At 45.6% G+C, this 20,761-nt stretch overlaps 1 protein-coding gene across 1 annotated transcript in view; it reads right to left on the reverse strand.

The window, feature by feature from the left end:
• The window catches only part of Spmip2 (sperm microtubule inner protein 2), a 104,123-nt gene that overhangs the window by 11,105 nt on the left and 72,257 nt on the right, over nt 1–20,761 (reverse strand). Inside the window, exon 4 of the mRNA XM_087899451.1 lies at nt 2,101–2,287. Coding sequence (XP_087755577.1) covers nt 2,101–2,287 — 187 coding nt within the window. The remainder of the gene's footprint in view (nt 1–2,100; nt 2,288–20,761) is intronic.

Raw genomic sequence — 20,761 nt, forward strand, 5'->3', positions numbered from 1 at the left:
TCACTTCTCAGGCTCTGGGTTCAATTATGATTCTTACAGTGTAAGAATGGGAAAGGCATGGACGTATGAGCTGTCGTTCCATCACCCTGGAGGTGAAGGCACAGGAATCAGGAGTTCAAGATCATCCTCAGCTATGTAGTGAATTTGAGGCCAGCCTGGGAGACTCAGCAGACTCTCAACCTCTCTACAACAATAATGACTGCCAGCATTCAGCCCTGCCCTGGTGGGCGGCGCCCTGTGGATGCTTTTCCCATGTTGTATTCGTTATTGGCTTTTGAATATGTAAGAACACTTGCTTGGAGTTAAGTCCATGAAGAGGGGTCACCATGAAGAAGGTGGGAGTTTTCTCAAATATCCACAACTCTGAGATCCTCCAAAAACACAGATGAGGATAATGAGTTTCTAATGTATTCTGAAATTTTAAAGAGTAAGCCTGCCTCATGGGAAGTTTATCTTGAACGACGCAGTATTTATTTTCTTTTAAAGAAGGGATGTGCTTGTGCTCAGTGGGGATGAGTTCCACCCACATCTGGTGGCAGGCCGTTTGTCGGGGTTCCCTGTGCATGCCACACAGTCTGAGTCAGCCTGCGTAGAGACAGCAGACAAACCCACCTGGAGAAAACAGCCTGAGTTTGCCCACAGCCTTCGAAGATACGGGTGCCACAAAAGATGAAGACGAAGACGCAAATGGAGAGAAACTTAGCACGTAACTAATTGTGATGTGTGACCCCAGCATGCTGTCTTGGCTCAGGGAAATTTGTTTGTGAATTGTAGACCTAAATCTTAAAGCAGCAACCATGGTGATATGAGAGAACATTTTTGTTATTAGAAAATATGCCCTGAAGTGTCTAGAAATAAAATGGCATTGGGTCTGCAATTGCCTTCAAATAGTACATGGGATGGGGTATATACACATATATTTAAATTCGTAGTGAGGGAGAAAATACATCAAAGCGAACAAAATTAATTGATGGATCTGAAGAGTATAAAAGGGCTTTCTGTTGTTCTTGCAAAATTTTCTCTAAATTTTAAACCATTTGAAAGTAAAAAAAAATCTTTTAAGCAAAAAAATTTAATGCAAAATATAAAATCTTTGTTTAGATTTAGTGGTGATAGGAGGCATTTGGAACTAATGTGTGACCATGCTCAAAATGAGTTCGATAATCTAGCTAGTCCAATTCTCCATTACACAGATGTCAATCATTGCCTCAGTCACTGCCCTCCCACAAGTCAGCCCACCTGGGATGGTAGCACTTGAACTCCCATTTTTCACACAGTGTCCCTGGGCCAGGACCTTCCCAGAGGACGCATCCAGCTCCCTGGCAGAAAGCTTCAAAGGGTGATGACTGATGCGCAGGCTTTCTGGACACAGGGTAAGTTCTTTGCTAGAACCTTTCAAAGACTCTTCAAGGGAGCAAGATGGCACCCCGTGTACAAAACAGGCATCTGAATGGGTGTGAGCTATTCTATTTTCCTTTCTATCATGGAAACTTTGTCAAACCCTGTCTTAAACACTGAGCAATGACAAATGCATCGTGCTGGGGGATGGTCTAGGAGGCCAAGACAGGAGACTGCCCTCTGAAAATGATGGTGGGATGTATGATTACACATCCTTGATCCTTATTGTTCACGCTCCAGATATCTCAGGAAAGTGCCTGCTGTCCCCATTTTATTTATTCCTAAAAGCATGTAAGGAAATTATTCAACTTGCTAAGATGCTGAAGATCCTAAGGGGAGAGCCAGGAGTGTGAGCTGGTTCTTAACGTTCTGAGCATGTGCAGGGTTTTCCAGGGGAGGTACATGTCTGCCTCCATCCTACAGGCTGTTTTCTCAGCTTGTGGGAATTAGGGGCCTGACCATCCTCTCTAGGTCAAGCCATGTGGTAGATAAACACTGCTCGGAATGGGACCACACACCCTCCTGTTTTCTTACACGGTGAGACTCATGCCCAGCTCTCCACATCAGGGGACACTTAGAGAGGAAATCTAAACTACAATCTGGATTTATAAGTGAAAGGGAACTATAAAACTATTAGAATCAAATGACTCTCTAGTCCACAGCGTGACTTTTCTAGGATGGTTCAGAAAAATGGCAGCTTACCTTCTCTTCCTTCCTTGGCAGCTTGGGCAGCCTGGAGGGCAGGGAAGGCCTTGGCGATTTACTCTGTTTAACGAGAATAGCCCTTTGGGAGTCTCTCTGTTGGGTATCTTCGTAATCACTCATATTCCAGGCAAGAAAAGCACGGCTGTATTCTCCTTGCTTGTCCAAGACTGAAGGCTTCGGTTGCCTGAGAGAGGAACAAGTTAGTTGGGTCGTATGGGAAAAGATCTAGAAACAGCTGTCAGTCTTCATGGGCCACATTAGTTCACTTTTCACTGTTCTAGGCAACTTCTAGACATAGGGCCAAGGAGATCTGAAAACCTGGCCTGCGTGCCTCTCATCAAGAAGGTTCTGCCTGTTTCCCCACTCTGCATCTCCAGATGTCCAGCTGCTGGACATACCAGGAAGATCCCACCACAGGAACGCCTGACATGAACACGCCCAGCTCCCCATTGCTCCTCGAGCCCAGTCAACCCTGTGTAGAAGACGTTGTAAAGCAAAAGAAAGCCGAGACCTAGTGAGACTGCTTGCTGGGTGTGTGATGGCAGAGAAGGTTTCCTGGACATCCAGAAAGTGCAGGGCTGTGAAGTCCAGCTTTAGACAGTTTAGCGAGCAAATCTCCCACCCATGGACTTTGGGTCAGGTTTACAGTATCGGTCTGTAGAGCTTCAATCTAAACAGGAGATTGTTATGTCCATAACAGTCACACTTGAATGCCAGTGGTTCCTCTTGCCTGGCAGGCTGGTGGTGTATCTTGTAGGTTCCACAGCTGGGTAGATTATTAATTGTTGTTCTCCCCAGCATCCTGCCTAGCGCCTTCCAGCACTTGAAACCTAGCCAGCAGGGAGGAAGCATTGACCCAGTTACCACTTGACTTCTCTGTGTCCTGCAACCCAAATGACATAGTCTCTTCAGAAATAGGATCTTCTCATCCAGTTCTGGTGGACAAGCAAGCCTCTGGGACCTCCCTACTGAGCAACACGGAAGGAGGAGTCCCACACCTTTCCTTGGCCTTGATCTCCATAGTTTCTGCTGAGAAGGCAGCTTTTGAATCTTTATGCATTATGGCCCTATCCTTGAGATGTTTTCCATATTCTGTCTTTGCATTTGCCATCCAACTTAGACCTGGTGTGTATGGCTATGGATCTGTTTATCATGGATTCTGCTGAGTTTCCAGAACACCTTACTCTACCGTTTTTGGCCGCAGCAATGCTGTTGTCCAGCGATGACTCCGATTGTATCTAACGTGCCCGATGTGTCCCCTGACGTGCCTGCTCACTTAGTTCAGCGGTCAGCCTCTGATGGCCAGGGTTTCTGAAGCGCACTGAGTGAGTGGGGCTTCTGGTCCGATGTGGTGAGGTCTGTGACCATGTCCCGGGTTGCAATGAAAGTCAGCCTTCCTTTCCTCTGCGTGGGCTTTAAGATCAGCGGAGTGAGAGACCAGGGTGAACGCAGGCCCTGCTGACCTGGACACTGTCCTCCTTGGTTTCCAGAGGTGTGTTGACACTTCTCACAATCCTCTATGCACGTTCCATTCTCTCGTTTTTCCTTTTAAGATTTTTGGTCAGCCGCTGCTTGCCCCAACTTGTTGCCCCACCCACAGCCGTGATATTGGGTAGCTGTTGCTGGTTTACTTTTGCGAAAAGTAAAGGCAAAATCGGCCCCCAAAATTAAAAATTCTGAGAAAGGAGCTTTTCCTGGGATTTCCAAACAGGTTAACTGTGCCATTTCTCTGTGCGGGACTGTCCCAAGGTCTTCAAACCTGTGTCCCACCTCCAGTGGTTGGTAGACAGCTGTTTCTCGTGGTTCTTGTCTTTTAAGGCAGGTGGTCTTCGAGCCTGCCGGGAGGTGTGAAGAAAAGGGGCAGGCAGCTCAGCCTCACACTTCTCGAGGATCCCAGGCACTGTCATTTTTCTTCAATGTGCTGATTTTTCTTAATTCCTGTGATGGTTTTTTTTTAATGTTTTTTAAAATGATTCGTGTGTGTGTGTGTATGAGGACTGAGCCAAGAGAGTCATCCACCTCTGATATTCAGGTTTTCTACCACTAAGCCCCAGTCCCAGTCCACTTCTTAAGTTTCTTTCTTCAGTGTCCCCATGGTCAGTCATTTCTGATGTTTACAGAACTCATTTACAGTCTATTTTGCTTGCATCAATAAAAGTATTTTTTAAAAAGTATTTTTTTTCCTACCTCCAGTGAGAGCCTGCGATGCTGTCCTCAGTGAGGGGTTTGACAAAAACACTGGAACTGATTTTAGATCGACTGTTTCTTTTGCTATTTAAATTATTTTGATTACACAACGTTTAGATTCTCCTCTATCATGGCCAGTTTTGGTGATGACCAACTTTTTCCTAGCAGCCTGAATATCAAGAAAGGGGCTGAGGAGAGAAAATAGGCCTCAGTGCTGAGGGAAGACTGGCTGGCGGGACAAGCTTAGCTTTCATGGGGACACTTCTGTCAAGGAAAGCACTCTAGGTGTTGAAGGGGGGCCTGGAGGATGGGCTGTGCTTACTCTAGGCGGCTCGCCGTCTGGGATGAGCCGGGGCCACTGTGGACTCCGTGGCTGCTCTGGTTCATGAGCAAACATTTCAATGACCCCTTGGTGTGTTAGTCAAATATCTGTCTTGAATGGATGTTTTCGTCCAAGAACTGAAGCAGCCGGTGATTCTGCAGCACTGAGTGCCCAGCACCCATGGTGCCTGAAGTCACCTTTTCCCTTCTGTCTGGTGCCCCAACCCACCTCTTGTGAGTTCTGTCTGGCGACCTAAAAATACTTCTACGAAATGCTTAAAGGGCTGTCTTTTGGATTCTGAGGTTAAATTTACAACGTGACTGTTTGCAGTCCCAGTGAGTCAGCCTCCCACCCGAGCATAGCACAGTAAGTTACTCACTTGAGTTTCAAATAGAGACACTCCCCTTTGGGGCTTGGCATTCCCCACACCACCGTGAAGTGATGTCCTTATGTGTGTGCGTGAACTCCTAGCTTTTGCTGAGGACCCTAAGGACCTGTTTTCTTGGGTTGTTGCCTCCTTCAGTGGTTGCTTCCTCTGGAATCATCGATGCTTACACTTTCTGCTTCTGGAAGTAATAAAAAGCCCCACTGGCAGATGGGAGGTTGTGAGCAACGCATACAGAAACAGGCCTTCCCCTCTGTTCTCCGCTTGGAACACTTAGAAGGAAACCTTTATTTCTTCAGATCTTTTAGCATCTCTGGTGAAGCCCACACTTACCATCCCCTCAGGGAGAGCGTTAAGATACGTTCCTTCATGTTTTCCCTTTTCAACCTGGCCTGCTACATAGAGGGACAGGGGCAGGATGGGGGTTGCCGTGATGACCAGCAACAGATAGGGTAAGATTTCAGAGGTGCTGGCTGCTCAAGAGGATCCTCGCTACCCTTAGTGTGGATGCTTTTCATCCCAGCACCAGAGACCAGGCTGGGCTTGAACACAGCCAGACGTCACCACTCAGCCCTCAGGAGCAGGGGCTTTGAAGGGTGAAGCAGGATTCCAGGATGTTCCAAATAAGTGCTGGACATAGTGTAAGACCGTTGAGTTCCACTTTTTTTTTTTTTTTAGTTGACTCTCCATCTTCACTCACAACCCCGAAATCATTTATGATTATGCTGTACTCGACTCCCTAAACACTTCATCTTTTTCCTGGGATGACACTTATCTGATCCTTCATCAGCGGCCTGTCATAGGCATCATTTAAACACGTGAAGGGTATATGTGTGTGTATACTTACATATATGCACATGCATATATACAAATACATATATATACACACACACACATATATAGTCAGACCAAAAGAATATACGTATTTGACAGTTACTAGTAGGGAAACTTTTAAAAGCAAAGGGGTTAGCCTAGAATAAATATTGCCTGGTGGAAAGAGAAAAGGGCTTATAGAAAGAAGCTATCCTCTTTTTAAAGGTAATTTATTTTATTTTAATTTAGGCATCTATGTGTGTCTGTGAGTATGTGCATGTGACTAGTGTTGCCCTTGGAAGCCAGAAGAGGGTAATATAGCTAGAGTTATGGACAATTGTGGGCTTTCTAACTGATGATTCGAACTGAACACTGGTCCTCTGCAAGAACAACAAGTGCTCTTAACCACTGAGCCATCTCTCCAAGGACCAAGGACCAAGAAGCTCCTCCTCCTCCCTCGTCCTCCCCCTCCTATGTGTGTGTATGTTTCACCTAAATGTATGTGTATGTACCATGTGCATGGCATGTACACAAGGAGTTGGAAGAGGGTGTCAGATTTTTTTTGGAGCTGGGATTAAAGGTGATTGTGAGGGTATCCATATGGGTGCTGGGAACTCGATCAGGTCCTCTGTAAGTGCAGCAAATGCTTTTAACTGATGAGCAATATTTCCAGCTCTGCTACCCACCTTGTCAAGTTGTGCTTAACAGGCAAAATTCTGAGTGACTTACAGAGTTCTCTGGAAGGCATGTGCCATACTTGTTTTTATGACTGGGCTTCAGGATGCCAGAAAAACTGAGGGTCTATCTTTGAGTTAATATAAGGCCAAAAAGTAATATTGAATTAAAAATGAAGACAAGATGAGAGAGTTGGTAGCCCCAAGGCCCCAGAAGCTGTTCCCTCATGCATTTGCAGCTTACAAAGGGCGGCATGCATCTGCACTGTGGCCCTTGGGTGTGCTGACCTGCTTTCTCGGCAAGCTGTTCTTCAGGTTTTGTTTTATCATTGTTTCCCTCAATGTCAGCAATGCCTTGGCCAGATTTGACAGTATGAGCATACATCCAGTATGTACTCAGGGACTTACCAGTTGTCCCTGTCGTGTAGACAGAGATACACACAGGAATAGGGATAAGCATGTTTTTTTTTTTCTGCTGTACCTAGAAGCAAGTGAAATGGGCACTAAGGTATTGTGTGAATGTTAACCTTTCAAGTGTAATCATTCCTGATGAAGCATGGAGGATCTGTGTTTAGCTTATTATGCATGTACATGTTCACGTGTGTACACAGGTTGTGTGGAGACCGGATATCAGTTTCCCTTAGTTATTCTACACCTTAATTGTTTTAAGTCAGGGTCTCTGAACGCAGACACTAGCTTGCTAGCGAGCCCTGGGGATCCTGCCGTGTGTGACCCTTTGATGGCCTCTGTCTCCTCCCCTCCCCTATGCATGTTACATATGTGCACTGCCACATCCGGCTTGTGTGTGGATCAGCACTCAGTGTAGTGCTCCTGTTTGCTGAGCAAGCATGTTATTTCCCGCGCCATTCTCTCACATGCGACTCTTTTGTTCTTTCTTAGAAGTTTCCTCCATCCCACATAAAAAATGTCTACAGTTATCATATCATTAATAGTTCAAAAGACAGATTTCTGGAATAGCCATTCCATAAATTATCTTGAAATTATCTTGAAGAGGCAAGTAGAACAGAGATTATTTAAATATTATTATAAATGTTTATTATTATTACAAATATTATTACTACAAATATGTATTGATGTTGGGACTAATTGAGTCCTGGCCTTCAGCTGCTCTTCCCTGCTAGAGCCTTCTAATTGAAGTTACTAAAAGCTGTGCTTTGCCTAGAGGATCAGAGGATGGGATTTTCACCTGTTGGCCATTGACTGCAGGGTATTTAAGCCTCCAGGGTGCTATTAAAGGAGGGCTTTTGTGCCAGCGATTGGAGGTCCGTGTGTTGGTCTGTCTCTGCGTGTGTTTCCTCAACCTCCAGCCCCTTGCCTGAAGCTCGCGGACTGGATTCTCGCGCACAGAGCGCAGAGTGGAGCGCGGGGTGCGGCATATAATTATTACAGAATTGCGTAATCCCATGTAGCACAAAATGTATCCTGTTGAAAAGATCAAAATCAAATTGTTCCCTCAAAGAATGCATTTGGGGAAGGACAAGAGGGCTCCCCAAGTTGCCCATCTGACTATAGCAAACATCCAAATGACTAGACTGCATCTCTTAAGAGACAGAAAGAGGCAATGGATGTCTAGATTTCGTTTTCCCTCTTGGAACAAAGCACCCACTCTCTTGGACTCTGCTTCCTTGAAGAGATTGTTCAGTGCTGAGCCTGTGAGCGTCAGATCTAGGGTTGTGATCACTTGAGTTTGATTGATTGCTTTTATTTCCCAGGAAGCATGACCACTTTATTTTAAAGGCTTGTTAAACATTCTTCCACTAGACTGAAATAAAGCATTGAAACAAGAATTGTCTCTATGCCCTGCGTGAACACGTCTTCATTAATTTCCCAGGTTGGCTTCCTTCCCCGAGCTCCAGAATGTGAGTAGTGATGTCAGCAGCACATTGCTGGTTGCCCTGCTGGACTCCAGCTGGGCTTCCCCTACACGGGCTATGCAATCTCCTCCAGCTAGTTCTCCGGCGCAGAGCATCAACATGCTGCACAAACGACCATTGCCAAGAACTTGCTTGCGACGTAGAGGCACACAGAGGCGCTGATTGCTTTTCATTCAGTATCTTAAAGTGACTTATAGGAAGTGACCATTGCATCAAGAATTTTCATGCACGTGGCCTCAGAACAGGTGTCCAAATACCTAATAAAATTCACCATGCTAGGTTGTCTGGGGTCCCCTATTAGGAATGCCGTGACACGCCTAACATTGGCACACAAGATGTCCAGGGCTTCTGCCAGCTTCAGCAGCCCAGGCTTCCTCTATTTATGCTAGTACTTCCTGGCCATCCCTTGTTCCTTTGTGAGTGACAGGGGAAGAAAGGAAAGGCATGTTTGCTGTAGCTGCTTGGTGTCAGTTTGGAGAACGTTCCTCTCTGCAGATAGGAAACCTGTGCCTGTGTTAACTGCAGCGGAAGGCGGTGCACTTTGTTTTACTTCTTTATGAAACAGAAGTGCACACAATGGACAAAATGACCACAGCCCAGTTCTCATTCTTCAACCCTGCAAGCATCGGTTCACAAGCTGTCTTATTTTCCCTCTCTTCATTACCAGTCCCCTCCAGGACTTGCTATCTCACCGATAGAAAATACATGACATCGTATACTTTATACACAACCCCCACCTTAACAATATTCGCCAAATAATCACCATCCAAAAGCCTAGCTGTCTTGTAACGTTTAAACTGTCAGGAAGTCCAAATGACTTTCACACCTCTTTGACTGATGATCTTGGGAGCTTTTCATTAATGCCTAATTCCTCTTTTGTGACAGAAATCAGGTTGTGAGCTGGAGAGGTGGCTCCATGGTCAAAAGCAATGGCTGCACTCCCAGAGGACCTGGGTTCAATTCCCAGCACCCACATGGCATCTCACAACTGTCTATAACTCCAGTTCCAGAGGATCCGACACCCTCACATAGACATACACACAGGCAAAACACCAATGCACATAAAAAATAAATAAATCTTAAAAAAAAGAAAAGAAGCTGGGCTGTTCTATAAAACGTCCACACCACATCTTCTGCTACTGTTTGACATCTTCCCACGTCGTCTTATTTCTACACATGGTCGGTGGGAGTCGGAGAGTTGGAGCCTGGTCTGAGTCATGCCGAGTTCTGTGGCAAGGCTGCTCTATGGCTCTGCCAGGGCTGCCATAACAAAGCACCACAAGCTGGTGACCTAAGCAGCGGCAAGGTAGATGTGTCTTTCCATGTGTCTTGTGGTTCTTCTGGACCTATGTCCCAGTGGCCCCTTCTTACAAAGAGGGCACCCCATGTCCTTTTCTGTTGTAGCGTGTGCTATTTTTGTCGTGTGATGCTAGAAGCTGAGCCTGCAGCTCCTTGCATGCTAGGCAAGGGCTTTATCACTGAGCAACGCTCCGACCCTAATTTCTCCCTAAAATCCCATCATTAGAGGATGGGTAGATGGCTCCACGGGTTAAGTGCTTGCTGTACACACATGCACATAAAAGCTGGACATGATGGCATATGTTTGCAGTCCTGGTGCTAACTGAATAGAAATGGGTTAATTGAACATGTAAGAGCTAGCTAAGGATACGCCTAAGCTATTAACGAAACTGTTGTTGTAATTAATATGGTTTCTGTGTAATTATTTGAGTCTGGGCAACTGGGAAACACATGTGCAGTCTCCGCTTACAACTTGTGACTGGGTACCGCGTGATTTCTTCTCTGCATTTTGATTAGTTGTGATTTTTCTGTTATGATCACTTTCATAGAGCAGTTGCTTTCATGAGGAGCAAAAACTTCACTTGTCTGGTGGTAGAAAGATTAATATTTACAATCTAGTTAGGGATTCTGCTACCGTAGTAAAGAGTTTGGTAAAGTGGCAGCTGTAGATTCTTCTTCAGTATCATACCTTCATTAGTGCCCTGTAGTTTGCTAGATTTCCAATACCAGGCATAGTTTCCTTGTAGCATGGGCCATAAAACCAGTTAGAGAGATGATGGCCACTGCCAAGGTATTCATGTCATTATTGTCCCCTTAGAGTCACTGTGCTTCACTGATGGTGGTTGTGGTTCATTGTTGTGGGATAATGCTCTTGCACTCTGTAAAGACTTGTCACTCATATTGGTTTAATAAAGTGCTGATTGGCCAGTAGTCAGGCAGGATGCATAGGCAGGGCAACCAGACTAGGAGAATTCTGGGGAGAGGAAAGGCTCAGTCTCCAGTTGCCAGCCAGATGCAGAGGAAGCAAGATGAGAATGCCTCGCTGATAGAAGGTACCAAGCCATGTGGCTAACATAGACAAGAATTATGGATTAATTTAAGATGTAAACATTAGTTAATAAGAAGTCTGAGTTAATAGACCAAGCAGTGTTGGGATTTTATAGCTACTGTGTGATTATTCAGGGCTGGGTGGCAGGGAAATGAACAAGCAGTCCCACACTTACACACTCACTGGGCTTGCCATGATCCTGGCAGCCTCTGATCACCAGCGCTTACATGCAGAAACCTTTTAGGTTTTGCAAGGTGGTGGTGTCTTCATTTATTTATTTCTTTGTCATTCATTGGCTGGATGCTTTAGGTTTCCTTTTTAAAAGTCACCTCGCATTTCTGTGTGGTTAGATAGTTGTGTGTTTTTATTGCAAAAGTGGAATTCATACTTATTTCCCCTTATTTACTGTTTTCGAAATTGGCTCATTGGAGCGCTCCAAAGGAGCCTCTCTACTGTTTCATTTATTTGTTATAGTGTTAGGGATGGAACCCAAGGCCTCCTGGTTGCTAGGCAACTGATCTATCCCTGGCCCATAAAAATCTCTTCAAGTATGTCTGTCTACTCCATTCCCTTGGGATTTGAGAGGTTTTTGTTGCTGTTTTTACTTATTTGATTTTTTGTTTGTTTGTTTGTTTGTTTGTTTTTGAGAGGAGGGATGTGTAGATGTGGGTGTACATTTTCAGAGGTCATGGGGCTACTTTGTGAAACCTGGTCTCTCCTTCTACCTTTAGGCAGGCATGGAGCGCACACTCAGATAGTGACGCTTACACGGCTGTCACCCTTACCTGCGGAGCTACCTCACCAGGTCTCCAGTGGGTTTTGACAGCTTTCTTGCTGTCTGTCAGGTCTTGCTGCATGGTCCGTTGAGATGCTTCAGGATCATCTTTTTTTTTGTTTCCTTCTCCAGAGTCATAGTTAGCCACTTCTCCAGGATGCGCCGATTCTTTTTGGTGCGAAGATATTTAAAGAATCTATGTACTAAGCCGGGTGGAGGGTGACTGCTTGTTCTCTCAGCACTCGCGAGATTGAGGCGAGAGTTTATCAAGTCTGAGACCAACTAGGGAAACGGTAGTGAGTTCAAGGCTAGCCTGAGCTACATAGTGTACCCAGTTCCCCAAACAAACAAACAAACTGAAAACGTCTGAATTCCAAGGGAGCTCACAGCTACAGGATTGGTCTCCTATGTCTAGGTCTTTACAGTGAAGATAATGTGTGTGGGGGGGGATATAAACATATGCAATTCACGTAGTAGTAGTGTGTGCGCATGCATGAATGCATACAGTCCTGCGTATATATGATAAGCAATATTTTAATAAAATTCAGGGATTTTCATCTCTTTTCCCATCTGTAATGCCCCCCTCCTCCAAGAATCCTGGTACTCGATCAAAACAGGAATGCCCGAATGAGAATCTCACATGGTTGTTCATTGGCCCTAACCCATGATACATCCACAACAGGATCAGAGTAAAAATACCATGATTTCCACTGAGCTTTGTGATGCTCTTTTTGTTCTAATAGTATAACCCAATAGAGATGATAAAACCATCTGTAAGTCCAGTCCCAGATGTCCCAATGCCCTTGTAGTGCTGAAAATCCCTTGGAGGGATAAAGAGTGCTTACTTAGAGCATGCGAGGCCTTGGGCTGATCCCCAGCACTGAAAAAGCAATCCCTTGGAACAATTCTTGTCCTTGGGTTAAACCATGAACTGGAAATACCTTAGGTTTAAAAGAATTTTTTTTTAATGTTTGAAATGACTTATTTTGGTATAAGGAATGATCTAACCATGGCCACGAGCCATGCGGACTTCCTGTTTTTGTTCTTGAGGTTGTCATGACCATATGTGTTGAGGTGGGACTGAGGGGGAGGCGCCACCTCGGCAGAGTCTTACCGCACAGCTGCGAAGAGCAGCTTAGCTTCTGGGAGAAATGTCTCCAAGGCCTCAGCTCTGCTGGGTGAAGAAGACATTTGTTCTGCCACCCACCATGTAATCCATCCTTGCATTTTAATGAGTTAGCCTTTGGGCTGCGAGACAGAAAACAAGCCACGGCATCCCACATCAACCCTGCCGGCTTCGCGTGCTGCCTCTGAGACCAGAGACATCCTGGTTTTATTGTCAAATACATGATAATTGTGCTCAAAGGGAATTTGTCTGAACATGCATATTGCCTGTAGAAATAGCAGCCCTTTGGACTTTAAATCCAGCTGCTCCTAAGCTGACCCTACCTATCCTTCAATACTGGGAGATGTGTCTAGACTCCCTGGTTCCTGCTCAAGGTTAAACTTTCGGATGTGAGTTCCCACTGTCTTCAAAATCCTGTTGCAACTGATACTGAATGGTTAGGTTGTTACTATCTGAACTAGCACCAAGTACACGATCTGCCCACAAATACCGGTTGCTTCAAATATCCCTGCTGCTGCATGCTGTTCATCGACTGTAGAGTTATTTCATCGGTGTCCCCTGCCCCTAGCCGGTCCCCTGCTAGGTAAGCTCTTCAGGGCACAGGAACCTTCCCTGGGTTCTCTGTGTGTTCCTACTCAGGATGAAGTTAAACAAAGCACAAGTGATGTGGGGCGAAGCTGAATCAGGACGATAGCGGATGAGCACGAGATGCTGCTGAGAATCTTGCGTGCCCAAGAGCCGGCATCCACAGACAAGGTGCTGGGTGGCATCCAAACTCCGCCATAATTCTACAGCCTCACTTTGGCTGCCTCAGACTCTGTAAACATTTGTGTATATGTTTTATTAATCTCGCTTTGAAAGCTGTTCACTGTTCAGGCCAGCTGGAGCTTTGTGGACTATGTGCTACGAGGAGTGACTGTCATAGTATGTTGACTAAAAGATTATACCCCGTGGCTCCCTGTTCAGGTTTTCATGGGTTCTCCATCAAGGTAGCTTATCTTTTCTTAGAGCAAGTGGAAAACCTTGTTCATGTGAACACAGGGCCTCTGGCCTCTGCCCTCCAGCCTCCCTCTGGAATTCAGTCTCTCTCCAGCCTCTCTCCAGCCTCCCTCCAGCCTCCGGTCTCTGGCCTCTGCCCTCCAGCAGTCCTTTGGGGGAAGACAGAACAGTGGGCCTCTGGCTGGTCACACACTCTTCAGTAGCTGTCTCAGACTTGCCTTGAATTCTCAAGACCCTTCCTCCCTCCAGACTGCCAGTTCTCTCGCATCAGTCCCTGACAGGACAGAGTCTTGAGACTTTTGCTGTTGTATTGCACTCTTAAGAATTATTAAAAGCACATTAAATTGGGGCAAGACCAAGGCGCCCCCTCCCTCGCTGAGTATGGCATCCCGCCATAGGGAATGGGTTCCAATGACTCATGCATGAGGGATAGATCCTGGTCCTACTGCCAGGGAGGGGCCCCCTCAGATAGTTCAAACTTCACCACTATCTGTGCAGTAGCCATGGAGGCTAGGTGTTGGGGTCCCTGGAACTAGAGTCACCTGCAGTTGTAAGCAACCTGACATTTAGATATCTAAGATAAGAATATCCGGGCTGGAGAGATGGCTCAGCGGTTAAGAGCATTGCCTGCTCTTCCAAAGGTCCTGAGTTCAATTCCCAGCAACCACATGGTGGCTTACAACCATCTGTAATGAGGTCTGGTGCCCTCTTCTGGCCTGCAGGCATACACACAGACAGAATATTGTATACATAATAAATAAATATAAAAAAAAGAATATCCAAAACAACCATGGTCGTGCCGTGTCCCTGGCTTTAAAAGATTGAATGGACCCAAGCAGTGGTGGCACGCATCTTTAATCTCAGCCCTCGGGAGGCAGAGGTGAGCGGATCTCCGTGAGTTTAAGGTCAGCCTTGTCTACATAGCAAGTTCCAGAACAGGCTCCAAAGAACACAGAGAAACCCTGTCTCGAAAAACCAAAACCAGCCAAACAAAATTGAGTAGACAATCAGGAAATGAAAACCTGGATACCCTGGTCCTTGCCAGCTTTAACTGTCAGCTCATTCCAGAGTCACCTGAAAAAGGGGTCTCAACTGAGGGGTTGCTCAGACGAGACTGGCCTGTGGGAATGTCTGTGGAAGACTCTTAATTGTTAATGCTTCAGGAGCTTTCTTAGAGAGTCCAGGACACAAGTGAGTGAGTGAGTGAGTGAGCCAGCAAGGAACATTCCCCATGGTTTCTGCTTCAGGTTCTTGAGGGGTAATGACACCGGGGAGTGTAAGCCAAATGACTCCTTTTCCTTCCCCAAGTTGCTTTTGGTCAGTGCTTATAGCAGCGACAGAAACTAGGACCCACCCACACTGAACCTTCCTTTTTCCCTTTTTCCTTATGCTTTCTCTGAGCTCTTTTCTGTCCTCATCTGTTTGGCCGGGACTAACTCTTCAGGGCAGCTGTTGATCTGTAGATTGCGCTCCTTGCTTTGATGGCCATGGACCATTTTGTAAGGTCCTGCACCTGCTCCCTGGGCGGTCGTGCAATGCCTGAGTGCAGGAGTTCTGAAGTCTGGGATGTGGCAGCAGGGAGAGGGCAGGCCAGGGAACAGACAGTCCCTCTTTCTTAGCATCTACAACAGACAGGTTTAACACCCACCGTCTGCGCAACCAGGAATTGGCAGAGAAAGTCCATGTTCTGAAATGAACTGGATTTTCCTCATTTAGGCGAGCACTAATAGACTCGTAAGTTTTTAGAGTGACATCGCCTTCTTCCTTAGTTGGCTGCCTTTATTTCTCATGGGTAGCCCTTCAAAGCCAGTGCATCTTGTCCTTTTGTCCTAGTGATGAGGAGGGCATTCATTCATTCAGCAAACACGCACATCCATCTTGCATTGGTTTCTCACGGCCTGCCCTGGGATTGTAATTAAATCATCAGTTATGTATCCGACTTATCCTGCCCTGTGAAATATGGGATGGTGGAAGCTAGGGCTGTCTCCTGAGTTCCTGGGCCTAGCAAGTGCCTGGTGCCATACTTAGCACTTGGCTATTTTTTTTTATTCTAAACTTTCTTTTTAAAATTGTTATTGCATTTAAGTGTGCATGTATATGTGTGTATATATGTGTGTGTAAGGTATGTGTGTGAAAATACATGACCCAGCTCATGTGTGGAGATCAAAGAACAGCAACACCGGGAGATAGTTCTCTCTTTCCGCTCTGTGGGTTCCAGAAATTGAAGCCAATGCCTGAGGGTTGGTTGCAAGCACCGTTTCTCACTGATCCATCTTCTTGACCCCTTGGCCAATTTTTGAATGTATAATCCACACCAACAAGAAATTCCATCTACAGGAGACTGGGATGGGCCTGCTACCAGATGAGCTTCCAGAAAAATCTTTCCCCAACACATCCCTGGACAGAAGCAAGAATGGGAGAAGGGGGCGCAGAAGAACAGGGAGCAAGGTTTTAGGTGAGAGAGACCCAAAGAGCCAGCATAAGAATGGATAATGATGTCCTCAAAACAGCTGCTGAACTTATTTTAGGAAATTAGCATGCTGTCAAAGGGCCTTCTAGACACCTGCATCGCTGCCCACCATTCAGTGAAGCCTGTTTCAGCAGGAGACAGCAGTCAAGGAGGAGATGCATAGCTGGTCACAGTGCTGCGAGAAAGAGACCCAGAGCTCCTTCCTGAAAGGGACATCTATATCCTACATTAACCCCTCCACCACCACCCAGGCTCTGGGTACATCGCAAAGGAACTGGGAAGAATGGACCAGCCGCAGGATGGGAAAGTGTTGGGTGCTGTCTTCCGTGACTAGCAATCAGGAGCTCATAGCAGCTGTGGTTACTTCCACAAGGGAAAGCCAGTCAAAATCCCAGCCCTGATGGGTGAACGAGCGCCAGGCCCCACCTCTCGCTGAGGAGCTACTGGGGGAGGAAAAATCATTCTCTTTTGAGGGTGCTCCCACTAGTAGGTCCCCCATGCTGCACTGGATGGCCCCACACCCATGCGCATATGGGCAGCCCCGTTGAGAAGGGATAGGTTGGCGAGGAAGAGCTGGAGGGTGAGAACTCAGAGTCAGTAGGATCATATTTCATTGTGTACATGTATGTAAGTCTCAGAAGTAGAAACATTTTTGAAGGAAAAAGGAAATGAGTTGCCGTATAAGAAATGGCAGAATTCTGCTACTTTGTTTCTGAAAATCCCCTTAATGCTCCAGACACTGACAGTCTTAAACATATTAAAAATAGAAAGCTGTCAAAATTCATGGATGTTTTGAGGAAAATAACTCCACGAAACAAGCGCACATTTATCTCCCAATACATTTTTAAATAGTGGCCGTCATTAAGTCTGCTAGCTTCACAACTGGTTTTGGCAGGGCTTCTTAAGAATAATAGGCGATGTTCTAATGGCACCCAGCTAATGCTAAATAAAGAATACCCTACACCTGTCTGAAGAAACAGAAAGCCTTCCTTCTTCAGGCCTGAGAATGTTTCCTTGGCACCAAAAGTCCTGGTTTGAGCTGGAAATTTTCTTCAATTTAGGAGTTCCAATGAATACAGTTCTATTGCTCTTTTCCCTATACTGGTTATTATTTTTGTCAAGTACAATATTTGTACATGCAGTTAAAATGGTCCTTTTAATCATTTTTTTACAAACAAATTTACATAATTAAATAATAATTTAACAGAATGCCTCTAAATCACACTTAAAACACCCCCCCTACTTTCTCTACTTCTCTCCCCAGCATTCTTCCCCTCCAAAGTGGCTATAAGCCCCTTGTCTGCAGGACCCCACTTTGCCTGCTCTGTCTGCACGGATGCTTCTCCAGGTCCTGGGCTGGCTGCGGTCCAGGCTCTTTTCACTTAGCACCATCTGAGTAAACACTTTGGCTGCCGTGTTTGTTGGTTCCTTGTCTCCCAGCTCATGTCCTTTCTTTGTCCTTGTTTTATTGTTGCCTATATAATACTGTCCCCTCACTTTCTGAGAGAAATGCTTGATAGTACAGCCTCTAGTTTTACGATTTTGAAAATACCCATTTTTTCTCTCCTCGCGTAATCGCTGGCTGAACGTGGAATTCTACATGGCAGGTCTTTTCTACTTCTGGGGGCCACACTGCAGCAGATGGGGCGGCTAAGGTGCTGCTAATGGCTCCTGGTCTGGACATACCTGCTCTCCTCTGTTTTTCCTGAACTCTCTTCACCCTCAGTGACACCTCAGCGCCATGCGTTCATTTTTAGTAACATTTGATGAATGCTTTCAATCTGGAAATCATTTCGTTCCCTTGTGGGACATTTTCTTGAATTACTGTTTTTCTCATTTCTGTTGCCCCTGGTCTCTTTCTGGACCTTTGATTCATCAAGTATTAGAAACTTTAATGTCTATATGTTTTCCTCATTTCTCTTTCATACCTTGAAGTTTTTTGTTATACCTTTCGGGGAATCAACTCTGCTAGCCACATATTGTGATTTTTTTTATACTACATCTAATCTTTGTACTGATTGCTTTCATCTAATCCTGAGGATTTTAAAATAGCCTTCCCATGTCACGTGACAATTTCATACATGCACACAGTGTAGTCTGATCCCTCTTACACTTCCTCAAGACCCCCAAACATCTCCTTCCCATCCATTTTCACACCCTACTGTTTTGTTTTGATTTGTAACTCACCAAATCCAACTCCTGCCACCTGCTAAAATGTCACATTATCTTGTTGGTTTGCTGTTCTGTGGGTAACCATAGTTTTAGTAAGTTCATGGCTTCAACAGCCAGGCCATGTCCCGAAGAGAGCATTTCATAGCACCCCTCCCCATCTTCCCGCTCTAACATTCTTCCTGTTCCTTCATTGAAACTACCTGACCCCTGGGGGAAAGTTGACAGGGATGTCCTCTGTAGGGCTAAGAGCTGCCAACAGCCACTTATTTGACCAGCTGTGAGTTGCCACATTAATTGCTGCCCACTACTGAAAGGAGTTCTCTGGCTAAGGTTGAGAGTGTACTAATCTGTGGGCAATGATATTTAGAAGGCAGTTTGGTAGCATGTCCATTTAGCAGCAGGTGTAGGTTTGCCCCACCCCAAGGCCTATGACCTCCTGAGCCTTGGTCTTTTAGCCAGGTTTACAGTACCAGGTGTGAATTCCTTCCTAAGGAATAGACCTCAAATTCAATAAGAAAGTGGGTGGTTACCCCATAAACTTCATGTCACTGTTGCACCAGTGTGTGCACATGTCATCTACCAGGTCAGCATATCCTCCTGGGTACACTTAGGACTTTTCTCCCCTATGGCCTGTGGAATACTTTGTAATACTACAAAAATTAGCCAGCAGGCAGGAAGGTTTGAGGTCAGTTTCAGCTTGATTTCTTTGTCTTGCAACAAATGTATTGTGTCTTTAGCAATAGAATCTTAGAGTCTAGCTACTTAGCAATGGTGGACACCGAAGAGCAAGGGCAATAGACTGTATTGTTTGGGAAAGCTTCGGGAGCCGATATCCCACAGTGAGGACTTTAACAGATACATTTTATTTATTATTTTAAAGCACTTCATTAATTGAGAAATATCATTATTAATAATAATAATAAATCGAGTGCCTGGTTTGTTAATCATAGTTTCGGTTTATCTGTTGTCCTAGAGATCTATTCATTGGCTTCCTCTTACACCCTCAAGATTGTTTGGGGTGACAAATTTATGTCATATTACCCATCGAGTCCTTGATGTATAAAAAACTCTAGCCTACATGCTATACTTGTGACAATGCAATCTATACCATAACCCTGCGTAGGAGATTCTGCTACCATCACTTTAAAGATTTGGAAAGTGAGGCCTTAAATTGTGTGTCTAAACGTCACAGCCAGTAGGTGGTAGATACCAAGAACTGGTTAAGTGTAGAGAAGTAACGAAAAACAGAAATGCTCATCTCGGAAGCAGAACAGACTCTTGTCTCCATGATGCCAATGGGCAAGCATGCAATGCCATGACACTGATCCAAATCATGCTACTACCCACGCTGCCGTGTCTGAGGCCGCTGATAGCTGCAAGGGTGCCTCGGCTGTGTTCTCCTTGCTCACCCTGTTTACTCGTAGATTCCTCCCTCACTGCTGTCCCCCTCCATGGTCTCATGGACCTGCTGGAAGGCTCCCTGGCTTGCGTCAGCGTCTTCCATGCAGTTGGCCCTTGTGTGAGAAACCCTGTTCCCAAGACTTAGACCTTCTCCCCACTGTCTAATCTTGGGGTTCTTAGTTCTGGCTACTCAACATAGGCAGTAAGGAAGTCGGTTGTTTTTTTTTTTAACACCCAAGCCCAGATACCAGCCTGAATCAGTGGGCTCAGCCAACTTAGACTGAAATATTAGTTTGGTGATTCAGCTTCTTCACTGGCTCTTCTCTTCATTATCGACAGTCTACCTTCTTGAAAAGCTCACTTGGCTCCCAGCCCTCTCTAACCACACTTAATTTCGCCTTGTCTGGAGACCCAAGATGGGTCTGTATAAGTGAAATGTCTCCTAGCTGATCCTGTCACGACTGTTCCGTCACCTCCCACCCATTTCCACAGCATCCCACCTTTCTAAGAGTGACTGACTTAACCCCTCCCAGTGAGCGCATGCTGTTCGCAGATTAAAATTCCAGTGCTCCAAACAGGTCCACACGTTTCCAGCAAGTCTATCCCCTTTCTTTCCCACTCGCCTGGGACTTCCTGGGATCCAGGTGTAGATTCTAGTTGGATGTGCTTTTCCTGCCTGGTTCAAGGAGCTTCCGGTGCCAGGATGAGGGCATACTCACCCTTTCAACATCACCTTGATAGCAGACTAAATCCATAATTGTCCGTGACCTTATTAATGAGGGGATTTAAGTTGTAACAGGGTAAGTATGCCTTCAATCCCAGCACTCCGGAGGCAGAGGCAGAGGCAGGTGGATCTCTGTGAGTTCAAGGTTAATCTGTTCTACGGAGTGAGTTCCAGGACTGTTTCACAGAGAAACCCTGTCTTGCAAAACAAAAACAAAACAACCAACAACAAAAAAGAAACATTCCTGGGTTAGCCAGCAGGGACGTTCTGTAAAGCAGTCTCTGTTTACTTCCGCAGAGACCCTTCAGCTCTTTGATCCTTAGCCTAGATTCTTTCAACTTTTAAAAATGTATTTATTGTACACCCTG

Source organism: Myodes glareolus, chromosome 20 (genome assembly GCF_982192425.1).
Source record: "Myodes glareolus chromosome 20, mMyoGla1.1, whole genome shotgun sequence".
NCBI classification, from domain to species: Eukaryota; Metazoa; Chordata; class Mammalia; order Rodentia; family Cricetidae; genus Myodes; species Myodes glareolus.